Source organism: Oncorhynchus mykiss, chromosome 16 (assembly GCF_013265735.2).
Source record: "Oncorhynchus mykiss isolate Arlee chromosome 16, USDA_OmykA_1.1, whole genome shotgun sequence".
In the NCBI taxonomy this organism is placed as follows: Eukaryota; Metazoa; Chordata; class Actinopteri; order Salmoniformes; family Salmonidae; genus Oncorhynchus; species Oncorhynchus mykiss.
This window is the reverse complement of record NC_048580.1, coordinates 55,952,876-55,965,513: the sequence shown is the minus strand read 5'-3', so window position 1 is coordinate 55,965,513 and position 12,638 is coordinate 55,952,876. Positions and strand designations below refer to the sequence as shown.

Sequence of the window (12,638 nt, the reverse complement as noted above, 5' to 3'; positions counted from 1 at the left end):
TCCTCCCCAACGTGTTAACCCCACCCATTAAAAACACTGAATGTCGTCACCATTTTATCCCCATTTACAAACCACACATATTGATGGTGGTAAATACATCTATTTTTATTTGAGAAAAATATAAAAACGTTTATTTTGGCGGTGCTTACTCTAAGGCGGCCATATGAACAATAAGACAAACGCATGTAGCTAGCTAAGCAATCTGTTTTATTTTTCTTGAATAACGTGGTATTTGTTATTCCTTTTCTGTACATTGACAGTATAATGGTCTTGTATCTGTGTTAAACGATAGCAGGGAGTATAATAGAGGCAAAGCCACTGATGTGAGAGTAATTTGACCAGATGGCCATGCAGTGTTAGCTCATTCCTGGGAAAATAGCAGAGTATGTCTGGGCAAAAGCTATTATTCAGAATGGTGATGGAGAAATCCACATAGGCCTACAATAATTATAGGTTTCACTTGTATAATCGAATTTCCTCCCCAAAACTGAAAGGAGTCTATGATGTAACAAAGTATATGACGTAATTTATTATTATTATTATGTTAGTGTGTTTCAAAGTTCTCCGTTCTGAAAGAATGAGACTTTGCCTCGGCTTCATCAAAAAGGTGTATTTTTTGGTACTTAATGTGTATTTATTTAAAGAGCCCATGAGATAAATAGGAGATTATATCATATCTATTTTTCTTTCAAAAGTATATCTATTTGTATTTATATTTTCAGAGAAATAGTTATTTATCATAGGGGAAAATGGAGGAGAAACCAACTATGAGTGATATCGATTTGGACAAGATCCTTTCTACACCTCAAGAAGTACCACATTCCGTTGAGGTGGTACTGAGGAAATTGGAAATTGCTGAAATGGGTCGAGCTAAACGAGTGAGTCACATTCCAAAAATGGTTCCACTTGTAACTCCCATGCCCATATGAAATTATTGCTGTGAAGAATTGTCATAAAAATATGTATTTAAGAAGAGCATATGAGCCCAGCGAGCATATTTGGTTCAATGGAAGTTGTGGGAACATATGTTTTTGGTTTTACATTGGTTGTTGGAACGAAGCCATAAGTTTCCTGACCGATAAAACTGAAGAACAGAACAGAAGTCAAAATTTTGCCTGTGCTGGGAAAGCTTATTTTTAGGTTGTAGGGAGGTTCTGAGAACATTTCACTCTGGCTCCTTGAAAGTTTTACTGGGAGGTTTTATTAATGCTCTGAGAACAGAAATTACAGTGGGGCAAAAAAATACTTATTTTCCACCATAATTTGCAAATAAATTAATAAAAAATCCTACAATGTGATTTTCTGGAAACATTTTTCTCATTTTGTCTGTCATAGTTGAAGTGTACCTATGATGAAAATTACAGGCCTCTCTCATCTTTTTAAGTGGGAGAACTTGCACAATTGGTGGCTGATTAAATACTTTTCTGCCCCACTGTATGTTATTTGGAGGTTTTTGAATAACTTTGTTAAAACTTCCTGAATGTGTCATTAACAATTTTAATAACTCTGTTAGCTTATTTTGGCGTAACTTTTTGTTAAACTCCAAGCACATACGTAAAGTATGTTTTTTTTTTGTCAAATTCCTTAAATGTGCTGAGAATGTTCCAAAGCCAAGCAACTATCCTGCAACATTCCCAGGAAGTTGTGTGAAGGTTGTATGCAAAATAACCATAGGACAACCACGATCTCACCAAGCTCTAAGAAACATATGTGCTAGCTGGAATGAGATATGAGCATAGTTACCAATATCCCCTCACTACCTGTAGGTCATATGGCAGAGAAGCACTTTTTCATGATGCCACGTGTTCTACTTCTTCATCTAATCACTTCATAGTAGTGTGGCATCCCTGTTTTTACGGCACAGGTGGTAGTGCACTCGCCCCACTGTAACCTCAGAGTCAGGTTCAAGTCTCTCTACTGCTGTTCCCCTTCCATCGTTACGCAATAGTCTTTGTAGTAGTATTCCATGTAGGCCTATCCAGTATCTTCTAGCCTCATACAAACCATCCTGATGCGAGATCAGGACAATTGCCTGTGTGTGTGAAGAAACACACACACAGGCACAGACACATGCTTACACATGCAGATGATAAGACACGCACTCAACACACACATGGATTTTGTATTGTAGATATGTGGTAGTAGAGTAGTGGCCAGAGGGAACACACTTAATGTGTTGTGAAAAGTGTTAATGTAATGTCGTGTCATATTTTAAATGGTATATAACTGCCTTAATGTTGCTGGACCTCAGGAACAGTAGCTGCAGCCAAGGCTGCTAGGAATCCTTAACAAATACAAATACCTACAGGACATGGCAGGGAGACTGCACGTGATCCTGAACAGTGTAAACAAGGCGCTGTGCCGCATGCGCTTGGCCTCGGCTGTAGAGGAGGAGGATGATGACCTGATAACACAATCACAGCATCTGGAGGAGAAGCGCAGGCGTGGCCAGCAGCTCGTCACTATCCAAGCATTCCTACAGTCCAGCCTGGACAAGGAAAATGAGCTCAGCGTGGTCCTCCAGTGGCTCAGAAACATGAGTGAGTGGCACAGTGCCATTAGCTGTTCAAAGTGCTTTAGAATTGGACCAAAGTGCTTCAGTAATTAATGCTCATACCATGGTTGTGATATCTGTTCTGTACAATCTATTTTTATACACTGCTTGCTCTTCAGGGGTTTAAGTCAGGATACTGTAAATAACGTTGTGACATTTGTTAGGGCTTTATTAATACAATTTTATTAATTGGTTGATTGCTGTAGACCAGGAGCTGGTGGAGGTGGAGGAGGACGAGGACTTCCGGGAGGTGGATGGTATCACTGAGGAATGGGTTGAGGAGATGCAAGACAAGATCCAGAGTTTCATGTCGGACATCCAAGCTTGCATTGTACGTCTTCACGAGCTTTGTGGATTCCTCTTTGAACTCGACACCAGGAAAACCAAAAAGAAAGAAGCAGAACATAAGAAGGGAGGTGTGTGGCACTGGTGGCTGGAGTCAAAAGTCGATGCCAGGACGATACTGAAGATCCAGGAGCTGCAGCCGCCCACAGTGGACCGCATGATGGCGGAGCCCAGCCTGGCCACCAAGTCTTCCACAGATCTGTCCTTCATGCTGGGCGACATCTCCAAGTCCATGTCCTGCAACAAGGCCATGAGCATGGCCTTTAAGTTCATTCAGACGGGGCTCCACAACCTAAACGAGGCTCTGCAGGAGCGCACAGGCGAGGCCCACAAAGCCCAAGCCCAACTGGATGAGATGAAGGCTGATGACTGCCGTGCTAACCTGGCCCGTGCCAAAGCAGAGCTGGAAGGGGGCAAGACAAGGATCACCAAACTGGAGGGAGATAACTATAACCTTCAGGAGGAGATTGCAGCGCACATGTTCCAGATCCACAAGCTGGAGGGGATGGTCAGGTCAGGTCAACAGGGTTCTGTGATTAAAGTGATTGAGCCGATGATGGAATTCCCCATGACTCAGAGCCAAACCCAGCCAGAGAGCACCTCAGTCCCATTCAATCCGAAATATCCCAGATGGCCCCCTCCGTCTAAGAAGGAGCAGAAGCCAAAGATAGCCCCATCAGTGGTGGAATCACAGCTACCCAAGAGCCCACCCAAGACTGCGGCTGGGACGGAGCCAGAGTCCATTGAGGAGGAGTATGTCGAAGAGGAGATACCTCCCACACCTTCCCCTGTGTCTGAAGAGGAGATCAAGCCCGAGCCATCACCTGATGAATTGGACCTCTTTGAGGCCATGGAGAAGAACAGCACCAGCCTCTTGGATGGCTTCCAGTCATCTGTGTTCAACATAATTGAAAAGTCCCTCAGTGTTAAGGGTATAGGCCTAGAGGCAGACAAGGCCAACGATGCCATCAAACTCTACATCATCCTTCAGAAAACCATCCGAGACTCCTTCAACAACATCACCTCCAAACTCCATGGGAAATTTACAGACAGCATCCTGAACATGCCGTTTGAGGAGGACGCCACCAAGTCACCAGGGGACATGCTCAAAGAGATCAACTCTATGTTCGTCAGCCATGACCAGAACATTGAAAGTTTGGGCGCCAATGTGCACATGCTCATGAAAGAAGAAGACAAGAACGCCAAGTCTGCTTCCAAGAAAGGACCCCACCAAGAATGCCGTCACTCTGTGTCTGAGGTCCTGATCCAGTTGAAGAACATCAACAACATGAGCAAGCAGCAGACCTGTAAGATGCGCCTGGCCCTGGAGAACCTCATAGACATGAACAACAGGTTGGATAATGAGCCCAAGACTGAGGAGGAACAGCCATCCACCAGCCATTTCTCCATCTCGTCCTCTGACAGCTTTGTAGAGGAAGAAGAGATCAGAGTGGAGAAGAAACGCCACCACCACATCGAGAAAACTGTCAAAGTACCGGTAGAGAAGCGAATCAAGAGGAGACATACTCCACATCAGACAACGAGGCAAGTACTGAAACCCAGACTTATAGAGACAGCCAACCAGGGGGACATGGAGCGGTATAAGATGGAGATTGAGGAGGAGGGGAGGAAGATAGAGAAAACGGTGATGGTGGGGGCGACCTACCAGGTGAATGTGGTGTCTCAGAGGACCAACCTGAATCTCCTGAGGCAGGCGGCGATCAGCGGGGAGATCTCCACTGAGCTGTACAGCATGGCCAAGGACCTCATCACACACATTCTGGGCATGGATGAGATTAGACTGGCCTGCCTGCTCCGCAAGTTCATGGCCTACAGATCAGTGCAGCAAGTCCGGTATGATAAGAATTTATGCTCATACTCTTTTTTGGTAGAATTGTTTTGTTCATATGATTCACGGGACCATTTATTGATCAGAACTTGTATTTTTGGAATACAACTTATTTTTTAACCTCTATTTTTTCTTGTCAGTTACAATCTGAATATGCAGTTGGTTGCTGCTCGGGAGCTAAAGGATGGACAGTCGGTAAAAGAAATATACTCCTTCCTGACGAAACTGGATGTGTACCAGAAACGGACGTTGCGTCGGTGGAGTGCTAAACAAGCTGCTATTGAACACAGCCGCAAGACCTGCCTTGCTCGCATGCTATATCTTTTCAGTGAGGTGAGGAAGAATATTAGAAGAAGAATATTAGACAAGCCTTAATTTGGTTGCTACATTCACTTTCATCCTACAGACATATATGGCTTTTCATGAGTCTTTATCGTTGGTTATCTTTAATAATGTTGTGGTCATTTAAAATGTTAAAGCTGTTCAATGGAACATTTAAAACCCAATGGGTTCAGAGCCTTTCCTCAAACACATACATTTTAGAATCGTAATTTCCATGGAAAGCAAACTCTGTTGATCTACAGTGCCTTGCGAAAGTATTCGGCCCCCTTGAACTTTGCGACCTTTTGCCACATTTCAGGCTTCAAACATAAAGATATAAAACTGTATTTTTTTGTGAAGAATCAACAACAAGTGGGACACAATCATGAAGTGGAACGACATTTATTGGATATTTCAAACTTTTTTAACAAATCAAAAACTGAAAAATTGGGCGTGCAAAATTATTCAGCCCCCTTAAGTTAATACTTTGTAGCGCCACCTTTTGCTGCGATTACAGCTGTAAGTCGCTTGGGGTATGTCTCTATCAGTTTTGCACATCGAGAGATTGAACATTTTTCCCATTCCTCCTTGCAAAACAGCTCGAGCTCAGTGAGGTTGGATGGAGAGCATTTGTGAACAGCAGTTTTCAGTTCTTTCCACAGATTCTCGATTGGATTCAGGTCTGGACTTTGACTTGGCCATTTTAACACCTGGATATGTTTATTTTTGAACCATTCCATTGTAGATTTTGCTTTATGTTTTGGATCATTGTCTTGTTGGAAGACAAATCTCCGTCCCAGTCTCAGGTCTTTTGCAGACTCCATCAGGTTTTCTTCCAGAATGGTCCTGTATTTGGCTCCAACCATCTTCCCATCAATTGTAACCATCTTCCCTGTCCCTGCTGAATAAAAGCAGGCCCAAACCATGATGCTGCCACCACCATGTTTGACAGTGGGGATGGTGTGTTCAGCTGTGTTGCTTTTACGCCAAACATAACGTTTTGCATTGTTGCCAAAAAGTTCAATTTTGGTTTCATCTGACCAGAGCACCATCTTCCACATGTTTGGTGTGTCTCCCAGGTGGCTTGTGGCAAACTTTAAACAACACTTTTTATGGATATCTTTAAGAAATGGCTTTCTTCTTGCCACTCTTCCATAAAGGCCAGATTTGTGCAATATACGACTAATTGTTGTCCTATGGACAGAGTCTCCCACCTCAGCTGTAGATCTCTGCAGTTCATCCAGAGTGATCATGGGCCTCTTGGCTGCATCTCTGATCAGTCTTCTCCTTGTATGAGCTGAAAGTTTAGAGGGACGGCCAGGTCTTGGTAGATTTGCAGTGGTCTGATACTCCTTCCATTTCAATATTATCGCTTGCACAGTGCTCCTTGGGATGTTTAAAGCTTGGGAAATCTTTTTGTATCCAAATCCGGCTTTAAACTTCTTCACAACAGTATCTCGGACCTGCCTGGTGTGTTCCTTGTTCTTCATGATGCTCTCTGCGCTTTTAACGGACCTCTGAGACTATCACAGTGCAGGTGCATTTATACAGAGACTTGATTGCACACAGGTGGATTGTATTTATCATCATTAGTCATTTAGGTCAACATTGGATCATTCAGAGATCCTCACTGAAGTTCTGGAGAGAGTTTGCTGCACTGAAAGTAAAGGGGCTGAATAATTTTGCACGCCCAATTTTTCAGTTTTTGATTTGTTAAAAAAGTTTGAAATATCCAATAAATGTCGTTCCACTTCATGATTGTGTCCCACTTGTTGTTGATTCTTCACAAAAAAATACAGTTTTATATCTTTGTGTTTAAAGCCTGAAATGTGGCAAAAGGTCGCAAAGTTCAAGGGGGCCGAATACTTTCGCAAGGCACTGTATATCCGTTCTATGTGAAGCGATCCTGCTTCTGGCAGTAGGCGGTACAGTTTTCCTACTTTTGCTTTCTCTGTCTGGTACTTGTTGGGTATTTCAACAGAAAATATACAAGAGTAATGGCTGTTCAGAAGGTATTTCACAGCGTATTGTTTGGACTATACAACCATACTTCATATTATACTTTGAAATGTAGAAGGTTAGATTAGTAAACGATGGTACAAAAGACTTACCGCACAGCACCTTTAAAATAAATCAACCACAATTCCTACAATTTCCTCAGATAAGACAAGACTACAACGTGCACCTGCTCACCCCGTTCCCGTGCTCCAGCCACTCCCGTCAACATCTGGCCATCAAGTCCCACAAGCTGACGTGGTCCCTGAACCCTGGTTGCCAGCGCCGCCACCTGCCCACTCCAGCCCAGACCCCCCACCTGGTGATGCCCGCCTCAGAGGCCGGACCCCTGAGCGGAGTCAGGTATGGGCAAGGCCATTAAGGTTAAGGGCATCATTACATGTTCCACAAAAAAATGTGATATAGCTGATCAAGTGTATTTGTGGTCTATGCTATGTGGGAAAAACAAAACAAGCTCTGAAAACAAGGATAGCAGAACACAGGAGTAATATCAGGACTCGTCACAACATTAGCTCTGAGATACATTGGCATCGAACATGTTAAGACTCCTAGGAGGGGAGGAGATACTGATAATCTATTACTGAGAAGAGAATTGTATTGGATTTACCGTTTGCGTACAATCTCCTAGATGTCTGAACCCAGAGTTTGATATCAGACCATTTGTTACCTGAATATGTCACTTTACTTTGATTTGTCTTGCCTTCCACGTTACCCACTTGGTCATTTTGTAAACATATATTATGTTCTGGAACCATGACATGCACCCATCTCATTGTTATTTCATTATTAGAGATATACAAATGTGTTTTGCACCCACCGTGCGTCACATGGTCATGTCAGGTGAAATGTGTATATTTGGGGATGTGAACACTCAGTGTGTTTGACCTGACGAAGATCCGTTTTGGATGGAAACGTTGTCAATAAAGTGGTGAATTGGGAGCTTTAACAGTGTGCGGGCCTTCTTGTTCTATATAGGTACAGGGACCCCCACTGTCAACCCCCAGTATTGTGAACTCATTAAATGGCCTTTATGTTGCTGCAGTAAATTATTATTACGATAATGCAGTCATGTAACCATACTGCAATGTTCAGCCTCAGCTCTCCCTCCCCTTCCTAATTGGTACAGATACAGTAACTCAGTGCTTTGTCTCTCTCAGGGAGCTGTTGAGGGGTCAGCTACCCACACTGTGGCATTGTAATCTGACCATGAACAACATGCAGCTGGCCAGGAAGATGGCCTCTCCCCCCTGCAACCTCTCCTCCATCCCCCTGCTGATGGAGATGGACGTCAACCATAGCCGAGCCACTGCACTGCGCTCTGCACAGGGCAGGTAAGGCCTCACACACTGCATCAACTGGTATCAATGGATAGGAGCTTAGAGAGCAGCAATGTTTGGACAACTCAGGGCAAGATCTTAGTATTTTAGGATTATGTCCTTCCCCTGGTGAAAGGTATAGACTGCTTGTGATATTGAGTTTCAGTTCTAAATTCTCATTGGTTTGTGATGCGTGAACTGCAGTGGTGTAAAGTAATTAAGTAAAAATACTTTAAAGTACTACGTACTTAAAGTAGTTTTTCGGGGTATCTGTACTTTACTCTATTTTTGACAACTTTTACTTCGCTACATTCCTAAAGAAAATCATGTACTTTTTACTCCATACATTTTCCCTAACACCCAAAAGTACTCGTTGCATTTTGAATGCTTAGCAGCACAGGAAATGGTCTAATTCACACACTTATCAAGAGAACATACCTGGTCTTCCTACTGCCTCTGATCTGGCAGACTCAGTAAACACACATGCTTTGTTTGTAAATTATGTGCATTAAAATAACAAGAAAATGGTGCTGTTTGCTTAATATAAGGAATTTGAAAAATATTTATACTTTTACTTTTGATACTTAAGTTTTATTTTAGCAATTACATTTACTTTTGATACTTAAGTATATTTAAAACCAAATACTTTTAGACTTTTACTCAAGTAGTATTTTTCTGGAGGAATTTCACTTTTATTTGAGTCATTTTCTATTAAGGTATTTTTACTTTTCCTCAAGTATGACAATTGGGTACTTTTTTCCATCACTGGTGAACGGGATAAGCCACTGCACTTATTGAGTCCCAGAGAGGCAAATCGACCTCTGGGTTTTATTACAGGGATATTGGATGTTAAGTGAGCAGGGGAACAGGAAACTGACTTCTGTCATCTGTGTGTAGTGTACCCAGCACAAATGTCTAAAGACAAGCTAAACTAAAGTTTGAGTTATTGAGTGTGTTATCATCTCTTCTCTGTCTCAGGATGAGTGGGGGATAGCTGCATGCTTTCTAGAGGAGATGTGTTGATGCATAGGGAGATGATCTACTGAAGGGATCCAGTCTGTCACTAATCTCAAACGCCATCCATTAAAGAATATGTTCACTCCAGCCCCATGCTCCATGCCTCATTTACTCCCACACTGTAGTTTTCAGTGGCGTCACAGGACAGCTGAACAAGCACGTGTGCAAAAGGTACAGTTGTTGAGCTGTCGGGAAGAGGCATCCAGTGAATCCATTCACATAGCCACATCATTTTAAAAACCTTGTTGAGAGGGGTTTCCTCTCCCCTTCCATAAGATTTTCCCTCATTGTTTGCCTTGGTATCAGGACTGGACATGGGTTGATTCCTACAGTATGTTAATGCATGCAGAAGTACTGTATATTAGGGGTCTTTAACTGCTTCCTGAAAACCCTATTTGTTAGGTGCCTCCTAAGAAGAGGTAGGTGCACGAGTCAGGAGCAGGAGAGCAAGGAATTCCAGTTTGCACAGTCGTTTATTATAAGTCCCAACCCACCAACAACAGGCGGGGAAAATCACGAAACACACGGAGGAGAAACCTCTACTCCTAACACAGTACCAACGGTACAACGACTGTGAGGGGAAAAAAACCCTGTGGCGCAAACACGCACCCCTAACAGAGCTAACACAGCAAAATAATCCCGCACAAAGACTAGCAGGCAGTGGAGGTTAATAAACCCACCGAAATTAACTAATCAGACACAGGTGATAACAACAACAGACAGACACAAACGAAAAGGAAAAATGGATCGGTGGCAGCTAGTAGGCCGGCGACGACGACCGCCGAGCACCGCCCGAACAGGGAGAGGAGCCACCTTCGGTGGAAGTCGTGACACTATTAGAAGTGTATCTGGCTTTCCAGAGCAGTTCTGAGAATTCACTTTTTTTCTGTTTGCGCACCAGCAGGTGAAGACCGCTTATAGAGCAATTGTTGCAGCAGTAGCACAGTGACTACAAATAATAATTCACTCACAGTCACACACAATATACCAATCGAAAATCAAATCAAGAATCGGCTTTCTATTCCGCAACAAAGCCTCCTTCACTCACGCCACCAAACTTACCCTAGTAAAACTGACTATCCTACCGATCCTCGACTTCGGCGATGTCATCTACAAAATTGCTTCCAACACTCTACTCAGCAAACTGGATGCAGTTTATCACAGTGCCATCCGTTTTGTCACTAAAGCACCTTATACCACCCACCACTGCAACTTGTATGCTCTAGTCGGCTGGCCCTCGCTACATATTCGTCGCCAGACCCACTGGCTCCAGGTCATCTACAAGTCCATGCTAGGTAAAGCTCCGCCTTATGGTCACGATGGCAACACGCGCTCCAGCAGGTGTATCTCACTGATCATCCCTAAAGCCAACACCCCATTCGGCCGCCTTTCGTTCCAGTTCTCTGCTGCCTGTGACTGGAACGAATTGCAAAAATCACTGAAGTTGGAGACTTTTATCTCCCTCACCAACTTCAAACATCTGCTATCTGAGCAGTTAACCGATCGCTGCAGCTGTACATAGTCTATCGGTAAATAGCCCACCCATTTTTACCTACCTCATCCCCATACTGTTTTTATTTATTTACTTTTCTGCTCTTTTGCACACCAATATCTCTACCTGTACATGACCATCTGATCATTTATCACTCCAGTGTTATTAACCTGCAAAATTGTAATTATTCGCCTACCTCCTCATGCCTTTTGCACACAATGTATATAGACTCCCCTGTTTTTTCTACTGTGTTATTGACTTGTTAATTGTTTACTTACTCCATGTGTAACTTTGTGTTGTCTGTTCACACTGCTATGCTTTATCTTGGCCAGGTCGCAGTTGCAAATGAGAACTTGTTCTCAACTAGCCTACCTGGTTAAATAAAGGTGAAATAAAAAAATAAAAAAAATAAAAAAATATCCACCATATACCTTTGCACAACAAAAGGTGTATGTACACTCACATTATACATTTACATTTAAGTCATTTAGCAGACGCTCTTATCCAGAGCAACTTACAGTTAGTGCATTCATCTTAAGATAGCTAGGTGGGTCAACCATATATCACAGGCATAGAAAGTACACTTTTCCTCAATAACATAGCTATCAGTAGAGTCAGTAGAGTCAGACTCTGTTGTCCTAGCTTCATGAGGAAGCTGGTTCCACCATTGGGGGTGCCAGGACAGAGAAAAGCTTGGACTGGGCTGAGTGGGAGCTGGCCTCCCGTAGGGGTAGGAGGGCCAAGAGATCTGAGGTGGCAGAACAGAGTGCTTGGGTTGGGGTGTAGGGTTTGAGCACAGCCTGAAGGTAGGGAGGGGTAGTTCCTCTTGCTGCTCCGTAGGTAAGCACCATGGTCTTGCAGTGGATGCAAGCTTCGAATGGAAGCCAGAGGAGTGTGGGGTGACATGAGAGAACTTGGGAAGGTTGAAAACCAGGTGGGCTGCAGCATTCTGGATAAGTTGCAGGTGTTTAAGTGTCACACATGGGGACCCCTGCCAACAGCGAGTTGCAGTAGTCCAGACAGGAGAGGACAAGTGCCTGGATTAGGACCTGCGCCGCTTCCTGTGTGAGGTAGGGTCATGTGTGGAGTACAGAGGAGCCTCTTAAAGAAGAAGTTACAGGTCTGTGAGAGCCAGAAATCTTGCTTGTTTGTAGGTGGCCAAATACTTATTTTCCACCATAATTTGCAAATAAATTCATAAAAAATCCTGCAATGTGATTTTCTGGATTTTTTTTCTCATTTTGTCTGTCATAGCTGAAGTGTACCTATGATGAAAATCACAGGCCTCTCTCATCTTTTTAAGTTGGAGAACTTGCACAATTGGTGGCTGACTAAATACTTTTTTGCCCCAATGTATGTGTGAGTGAGACCAGTTTACTCAATAGGCTGAGTGAATGAGTAGCGGATGTTGTCAACCTTTTTTTCAAAGTGGTTGACAAAGTCGTTCATAGAGAGGGAGGAGGGAGGGGGGCGGGGTGGAGGATTAGGAATGGAGGAGAAGGTGGAAAAGAGTTTCCTAGGGTTAGAGGCAGCTTGAAATGTATAGTGGTAGAAAGTGGCTTTAGCAGCAGATACAGAGGAAGAGAAGGTAGAGAGGAGGGAGTGAAAGGATGATAGGTCCTCCGGATGTTTAGTTTTCCTTAATTTTTGCCCAGCTGCCCACTTCAATTCAGCTTATAAAGGCTTCATAAAGCCTTCATAATACCTTCATAAGCACTAAATGTGTTA

The 12,638-nt window shown here is 43.3% G+C and overlaps 1 protein-coding gene across 1 annotated transcript; it reads left to right on the top strand.

The window, feature by feature from the left end:
- Nucleotides 1–40: 40 nt before the first annotated feature.
- On the top strand, nt 41–10,474 carry LOC110492359. Its single transcript, XM_021566605.2, has 7 exons — nt 41–878; nt 2,309–2,540; nt 2,761–4,753; nt 4,889–5,081; nt 7,231–7,427; nt 8,243–8,416; nt 9,380–10,474. Exons 1-7 carry the CDS (start codon nt 750–752, stop codon nt 9,393–9,395), a joined length of 2,934 nt encoding a protein of 977 aa, XP_021422280.2. The 5' UTR covers nt 41–749; the 3' UTR covers nt 9,396–10,474.
- The last annotated feature ends 2,164 nt before the right edge of the window (nt 10,475–12,638 follow it).